The sequence below is a fragment of the Amblyomma americanum genome, chromosome 10, assembly GCF_052857255.1.
Source record: "Amblyomma americanum isolate KBUSLIRL-KWMA chromosome 10, ASM5285725v1, whole genome shotgun sequence".
Lineage (NCBI taxonomy): Eukaryota > Metazoa > Arthropoda > Arachnida > Ixodida > Ixodidae > Amblyomma > Amblyomma americanum.
Window position 1 is genome coordinate 14,957,728 of NC_135506.1, and position 8,313 is coordinate 14,966,040.

Here is an 8,313-nt window from a genome sequence, read left to right on the forward strand (position 1 = left end):
CCTAGCCAGCGAGGAGGGAGGTTACGGGGAGGCGGGAGACTTGGCCGATATGGGTCCCTGTTGGTGCGCGGAGGGCATCCCCTCCTTGTCTTCAGACTGTTCTCTCTCGTTCCCTTATCGTCCTCTCTCTCTCTGTGCGCTCAGCGTTCGAACTTTGCTCCTGTACAGGTCCAGTTCCTAATCTCGCTCCCCTCACAAGTGGCTGGGATGCACCTTGTCGGCCGTTTCGCGTATCTCTGTAGTCGTCGGAGTCGCGCATACAGCGCGGCGTGCTTCGTCGACCACTTCTGACGAGCTGCTCCGTGTAGTGCGCTGGACACAGGCTGCGGCGATCACGTCGCGGACAGCGTTACGTGAACGTGAGTGCGGTTGTGTCGGCGAATGCCCGTGGCTTGCGAATGCGACCTCACGTTGTAGGTTCTCCAAAACGACGCGATCTCAGCTTGATTCGTCGTGGTGGGAAGGTGCCGGCAGTATTTGGCTAGCGACCAGCATTTCGTGAGGTCTTGGAACCTGCCTTGAAGCCGTGAAACCGCAGTTACCATTACGTAGCTCCGGGTTAGCTTACTGGCCTCCGCTCTTGCAATACTTTCGCTGATGTCTGAGGCTCTTAGAAACTATGCGGTGCGGGGTGTTCCTTTAGCTTCGGTTATTTAGGCTCTAGGCCTGTGAGGTACCCGCCCCAGTCGACTGGCTCCCTCTGCCTTCTTCGGCCAGCACATCCTGGACGTGCTCTTTCGCCGAGGAACCTTTGGAAGTGTCTTCTCCTGGTACCCATCCTTGAAGGACAGACTGAAGGGAACAAAGAGGCCTGTGGACGTGTTTGAAGAAGCATTCTGTGTGTAGTTTAGGGGTGCGTGGTTTTTGACGCCGTCAGAGAAATTAATCGCTGCTTCGTCAGTGCCTGCGGTGGCCGATTAAAATAACGGCCCGATGACTCGAGACTCGACAATGGAGACCTGTCAGGATCAGCCATCTCCTCCCGTCACGGCGGCAGTCGCTGGAAAGAAGAAAGCCGTCACCTTCGATGACGTGCGTCTGCTTTCTGTTTTTATGTTTCTGGTTCTGACGTTTGGCGTAGCGTGTTCTTGCTAATGACGTCATTGGCCACTCCGTAGCTGTATTAAGTCTTTAGTAATATGACTTATGCCACCGACAGTGTCGTGGTGGGCGAGTGACTCTGCTCGATGCCGTGCCCGTGTTTAATGTCCAAGGCAAGCGTTCAGGAAAAATCTCCGGCAGTCTGTACATTGTATAGCACGGAGGAAGCCGTGAAACGAGCCTGTTCAAGGCAAGTTTACAGCATGCTAATATGTCGCTAATATGGAGGGGGACACTTTACCAGCCTCCTCTACGCGGATCAGTTAGAAGAGCACCTTGTTCTTTTTTTTCGTATGTAATTTCTATTTGTGGGCTTGATGTCCTCAGTGTGATGTCATGTCTGGTGCAGAAGTTAAATATTTTTTATTTACTACTACTTGTGGTTTGTGAGGCCCAAGCGACAGGGGAGTACAGTTAGCAACATAAAATAAACAATTAGGTGCAGCACCATAGCGCAAACAAAATAAGAGCACTGACAATTCAGCGTAGTAATGCTTAACATGGTCCTTTTTAAGATGGAGGAATTGTACTGGGTTGTACTGAATATGCTGATAAACTTTTGGTTCCTTTGAAAGTGTCCCTGAAGCGTTACTTTTTATATGTCGTGTAGCTGAACTTTCGTACGCAGGTAACTTAACGTTTGAACGACGTAATGTGCTGTTTTCGATTTCGCATTCAGGTTAACTGTAGAGGAGAACAGCACATGGTAGCCTATAACTGTTTTTTTTTTAATTAAACGAAACTTGTGAACTTCATGAGATCAAAATTTGTCGCCATTTGCCTCACTGGCGAGCAGGCATCAACAGCATACCTTGATGTCCTGCCCAAGGGTCGTAATGTAGACACTTTGTGAAAAGTCACGGAATTACGTAGAGTTATTAACGGGATTGCAGTGTGGGACTTGAGGAGTTTCTAAATCTCCCCATAGCGACAACTTGACGTGAGAACTCTTCGGCATCTCTCTGTAGCTTCAGACTGTCGTACATTATTTATGACGGCTCTATAATTTTAGTATACATGCAAGCGGCGCATATGAATTGAGATTTTAAACGGAGCGGTACTGCTTTCCCAAACCGCAGTATTTCATTGTTGATATTGAGCAGTGCTATTGTTCTGGATTAGTATATGGCGTCTTTGAACTGCAGACGTCTTTCCTTGCTTGCGATTAATTCCTGTGGTGTATTGGTGTCTTGTGGCTCTTGTGTTTCCTGTGCTTCGGCCTATGTATGGTGCGCTAATTTTATCTGTGTTGCTTTATATCGTGCCGCTTTTTGCGCCATCTTGTAGGCTGTGTGCCATTAGCGGTTTGTCTAGAGGTACTGATAATGGTAGCTCTTTGTTGCGGGGTGGGGAGTCGGGGGGGGGGGGAGGGGGTTGTATACAGGGTTCGAGATAAGCGAACAATTGTGGGCTACGAACTGTGCTTTTGTATAGCTCTGCTGGGTTCCTCGCTTATTGTTACCTTCTTTGCTAGTCACTATGTGAGATGTCGCTGTCAGATAAATTAAGTTCAAGTCGTACAAAATGTGTGCTTCGTAGGAGACCGTGCCGGCATATAAGAACAAAGAAAAGACCCGCACGCGTCGGGTTTTCATCTAATCGAGTAGATTCACAGAGACGCACTCGAAGTCAAGAGGAGAGGGGGAGCAAGATGGGGGGGGGGGGGGGGGGGGGGATAGACGCCGCTGCAGAGTGCACGGATCACCGCATACTCAAGTGATGGCCGCCGTGGCATGTTGCCCGGGCGCGACGCCGTGTTAGCGATACCGGGTCGTCCCCCGGCGTTATCGGCCTGCATAGCCGCCCACGCCCGCCTGTCGGCGCGTCACTGTCGCGGAGTTTTTCCTTAGCACAGCTCTGCCGCGCATAATCTACTACAACACACACGGCCGGGGATGTCGACGGCGTGTTGTGTGTAGGGCGGCTCTTTTGCGCAACCGCGCTTTCGCTTTCCCAGCGCGACAGCGGCTTTGTCACACGCCGGAATAGCAATTAGGGCGAGGCGTGCCGACACTGTCGTTGCGTAACTCCGCGTTGTATGTGTGTGCGTATATGGACGTTGTGATGGGATGCTGCGTAGGGAGATCCTTGATGACTGTGTCTACAGTGTTAAGCTGTCTCCGCCAGGATGCCTTCGCCGCAGGGGAGTGTATATCTTTATAGGACGCGTTAGTGAGCCGTTGTCAAGTATGGTTCGTGTTAATAATGAAAAAAAAAACTTGGGGACGACGGAGTAGTGATAGCGATAGCTTGGGCGAGGCCGTTCAGTATCACGTGTCCACGCAGGACGCATTTTTTGATGACGTCGTCATCACGCAACGGCTACGTCGCACTTTCCCCTCAGTGACGGTCCCGATTTGTAATGGTAGCCTCCCAGGCCTGCGTGCCGTGGTCGAGGAGAAACGTCTTTTCTGATGGAAATGGATCGATCGATCAATCAATCGATCAATCAATCAATCAATCAATCAATCAATCAATCAATCAATCAATCAATCAATCAATCAATCAATCAATAAGTAACGGTCACACGTGCAGCTGTATATTTTATTCGAAATACCATACAGGCCTGTAGGGCATTGTGTAGGGGGGGGGGGGGTGTCCAATTTCGGTACTTTCCAATAAAATAGTCAGAACGAGTTGAAAAGAAAAACGCAGTACATAGCAAAATTACACGAACACATGAAAAAAGAACGGAGTAATTAACCTAACGACAGGGAAATAAGAAAAAGAGATACGCAATGCACGTTAGAACACAACAACAAAATAGTATAAAATGCTCCTAGCTCGTGCTATCATCAGCGAGGAATCAAACGAGCCGGGGATACTGTGCAATTCAGGATATTCTGAGCAGAATACGACAAACAGTTATGAAAAAAAGAACATGAAAAGCATAAAGGAAAAATGGAAGTGCAAAATTACATCATAATGACATTTAATAGCTGCAAGGAAGCAAAAACGGTATTAAAAAGATGTTATTCCGCAGCTGTTGGTGCGCTGGCGCATCCTTACTCGCTTGAAGCAGTCTCTCGGTGTTTTCGTTGGTATACTCATTACTCAGGAGGCAGCTATAACCGAGAGATATTTATTTTTTCAATAAACCTCTAAAGGCCCTCAGTCGAGGGTATTACATAGGGGGGAGCATTGACACACAAGAATGGAATACAAAAAACGTGCAAGCATCAAGGTGCAGTACATAAATAGAGAACATTGCACAAGTAGAAAACAAAAATAACCTGTAATATGCAATTTAATTCACACGAAAAGAGAACAGATAGTGAATTAGAGGCTTAACATAATCGCTGGAACAAAACAAAATAACAAAACGACTGAATGCAGCGTATGGTACAATCAATGAGTAATTCTAGACAGACATTTGGGTTAGTAGATCCTGAAACTTGTTAAGGTTCCTTTCTGAAGCGATGTGTGCTGGCAGATTGTTCCAGTCGACTGTAATAGTAAGTATGAAAGAGTTCGCAAAAGCAGTGTGGCATGATATGCGTTTAACTTTCAGTGGTGGTCGCCACGTGGAAAAAAAAGATTCAAGTGATTGAAAGGAATCGTCATGCAGCAGAACATGATGGTAAAGTTTATGGAAAAGAGCCAGGCGTGGTAGTTTGCGACGGTGTGATAACGTATCAAGATCGGCGCGAGCCTTTAGTGCGATGACGCCAGTATGACGAGAATAATCCGAAAAGATTAATCTAACGGCACGGTTTTGCTAAGATTCCAAGGTTGGCTGTCATGAGAGCTTTCAGGCGCCAAGCTGGCGTGTCTTTATTTTCTTGCCTTTTGTATTTAGCCGGTAGATTGCGTCATTGATGCGGCCTGCTACACGTGATACAACCCTCGCCGACTCCGTAACTTCGTGCGCAGCCGACGCAGGGGGGACGTCGTGCTGTGTTTGTAACGCCGACGTCTGTGGCGCAGCGCCCGACGTTTGATCTGGCAAGCTGTGTGTGTACGGTGTGTTGCACAAGCCGGTGTTTGAGATGGGAGCGCGATCAAGATTGGGCGTGTGATGGAATGGTGCTAGAGATATGTGCAGTATAGGCAAGCGCGGCAGATAAGAGAAGTAAAGGGGAAAAAAAAATGATGGAGAGAAAGCCTTCATAAAACGAAGCAATTTGGTTGGACGCCGAGCGGCATAGATATTCGGCAGGATGTCGTAAAGCAGGGAGACCTGTGCTAGCAGCAGCTTCGCCGTCGTTGGCTGCAGATGGGAGTGGGGGAAAAAAACCACAACGGCGTTATAAGCGTAGCGATCTTAATTTTTTTTTTATGTAGTAGCTGGTATGAACAGCTGCATGAGCTGTAGGCACATCCTTCGTTGAAAAACAAGGATTTCAAAAACGTGGAGACCTTTTGCTCACCAAGGATAATCTGCTGCAGTCGATAGATATATATTTGTACTACTACTACTACTGCTACTACTACTACTACTACTACTACTACTAGTAGTAGTAGTAGTAGTAGTAGTACAAACATATATCTATCGACTGGTAGTAGTAGTAGCAGTAGTAGTAGTAGTACAATATATATCTATCGACTGCAGCAGCTTGTTTTGTTTTCACGACAGTGGCTATATATAATAGTAGTAGTAGTAGTAGTAGTAGTAGTACAAACATATATCTATCGACTGCAGCAGCTTGTTTTGTTTTCACGACAGTGGCTATATATAATAGTAGTAGTAGTAGTAGTAGTAGTACAAACATATATCTATCGACTGCAGCAGCTTGTTTTGTTTTCACGACAGTGGCTATGTATAATAGTAGTAGTAGTAGTAATAGTAGTAGTAGTAGTAGTAGTAGTAGTAGTAGTAGTAGTACAAACATATATCTATCGACTGCAGCAGCTTGTCTTGTTTTCACGACAGTGGCTATGTATAATAGTAGTAGTAGTAGTAATAGTAGTAGTAGTAGTAGTACAAGTATATATCTATCGACTGCAGCAGCTTGTCTTGTTTTCACGACAGTGGCTATGTATAATAGTAGTAGTAGTAGTAATAGTAGTAGTAGTAGTAGTAGTAGTAGTAGTAGTAGTAGTAGTAGTAGTAGTAGTAGTAGTACAAACATATATCTATCGACTGCAGCAGCTTGTTTTGTTTTCACGACAGTGGCTATGTATAATAGTAGTAGTAGTAGTAATAGTAGTAGTAGTAGTAGTAGTAGTAGTAGTACAAACATATATCTATCGACTGCAGCAGCTTGTTTTGTTTTCACGACAGTGGCTATGTATACGGTTAAGAGCAAATTAAATACGATAATTGATAGATATATTGTTGTACCACTACTACTACTACTACTACTACTACTACTACTACTACTACTACTACTACTACCAGTAGTAGTACTACTACTACTAGTAGTAGTAGTAGTAGTAGTAGTAGTAGTAGTGGTTATACAACGATGGTGAGGAGGCAATCTTTCATGAAGCCATTCCCCTTTCAGTAGGTAAGAAGTCAAGAGCAGTACGCCTCTTACTCTGGCCACTTAGGGCAGGTAGTATCGTTTTCTCAGACGCTTGTTGCTCGATGTGTACTCCTCTTCTTGATATTTTTTTCGATAAGTGCTTTAGCGTAAAGTCCGCTTCGCTCGTTCGCTCCTAACCAAAGTCCGGAACCAGACGCGAGATAGACGAATAGTCCTGTGTCCGGTGCGTATGTCGCATGCTCTCGAGCTCCGCCCTCGTAAGCTCATGAGCTTCACTCGTTCGTAGTACACAAAGTGTACACGAATTCGTTTCTAACCGGCTTCCGCTTGGCGTGGGCTAATATCAGTTCAAGTCCGATTCTCAGCCTCGCCGAAATTGTCCACTTCCCAGAAAGAATCCCGGTGAGCTTTTCCGGCTGCTTTGTTCGATTGAACCCAGGAAGCCTTCCTCATACATTGCCACGACCAGCACGTCATGGCATCACTAGAAATTGATGGTCGCGGATAGAATGATTTAACCTGACGGTTTCTAATTCGTCGTAACTTTTGTTCGGATAGAAAGAAGAGGTTTTTTTTTTTAAATTCCACACACGCACACAGACAATTTCGTGCACAACTTCCTCAGAAGGCTTTGGAAAAGGTCGGGAAAAGTGCCTAAGAAGTGAAGCCACCCTCACTAGTAGACATCATATTGAGAAAAATACGTCTCACGGCAGCTGGACTATATATAGGTCTTCGTTTGACTTTAAATCAGATTATTTCTCCTTGCTACGGAAATGGAGGTGCTTGAACCACAGCAGCACCTTTCATGAATTTCTCCACTTGGAACAGAAGGAGTAGGTAAAATGTTGGTAAACTATACCAGTAACTAATAGGGTTCGACAAAACTTGCTAAGAACGGCCTCATACTGCGTTTGGTGGCGCAGCCGGCTTTTTTAAAAACAAAAACAAAAGAAAAGCAAATGGGAACCAGATAAGCTAAATTATAAGGTAGGTTAGTGGAGCGTCATAAATTACAAGGAGCAATAACATTGCGCTAAACCAACCGGAGCTTCCGCGTGAAGGTATACGCGCATAGGGTGTTCACTACATAATGCGTGACAATTTGCGCAGTGGAGTTTGTAGTTTGCACTTATTGCGAAACCGTCCCTTACAAAAACTATAGGCAGTCTATAGACTTTCCATAAACTTCTGTTAATAATGTCTATAGACTCTATAGACGAAGCCTAGAGAATAGCTTATAGCCATTACGAATCGTTATAGACAGTCTATAGACTGTACATAGATTTATGGCCATACACGTTTAGTAGACTTTTATCTATAGACAGTCTATAGACTGTGAATAGATATCAAAGGATATCGATAGGAAGGCAATAGAGTCTATGGGAAGTCTATATACTGTCTATAGATAATTTTTATAAGAAGTGGAGCGAACAGTGCGCCCTGCTTCCCTGAACATCGAGCGTCTGTGATCATTTGTTCGGCAGTCGTCTTACTCAAACGAGTTAATTTTGCTCCCGTACAGGTACCTTTGAATCTCGGAGGACAGCTCCGCGTGCTTAATTAAACTTTTCGTTAGGCAGTATAATATACCTGAATAGGGAGGAGGGGAGAGTTCACGAGAAAGAGAGACAGAGAGCTTCTCTTCCCTGCCGGATGAAGCAGCTCCGCGCAGAGGCCCTTTCTTCGTGCGGGTCAATTAATCAAGTGCTCTGCCGACCTCCCTCGCTAACCAGATCTCCAGCTTAACCACCAGAACGAAGAACATGATAATAATAAAGGT

General features: G+C 45.5%; 1 protein-coding gene across 1 annotated transcript in view; it reads left to right on the forward strand.

Moving 5' to 3' along the window:
- Positions 1-215: 215 nt before the first annotated feature.
- LOC144107682 (adenosylhomocysteinase-like 1) overlaps positions 216-8,313 on the forward strand; it is an 86,861-nt gene continuing 78,763 nt past the window's right edge. Inside the window, exon 1 of the mRNA XM_077640801.1 lies at positions 216-1,032. Coding sequence (XP_077496927.1) covers positions 934-1,032 — 99 coding nt within the window. The 5' untranslated portion in view covers positions 216-933. The remainder of the gene's footprint in view (positions 1,033-8,313) is intronic.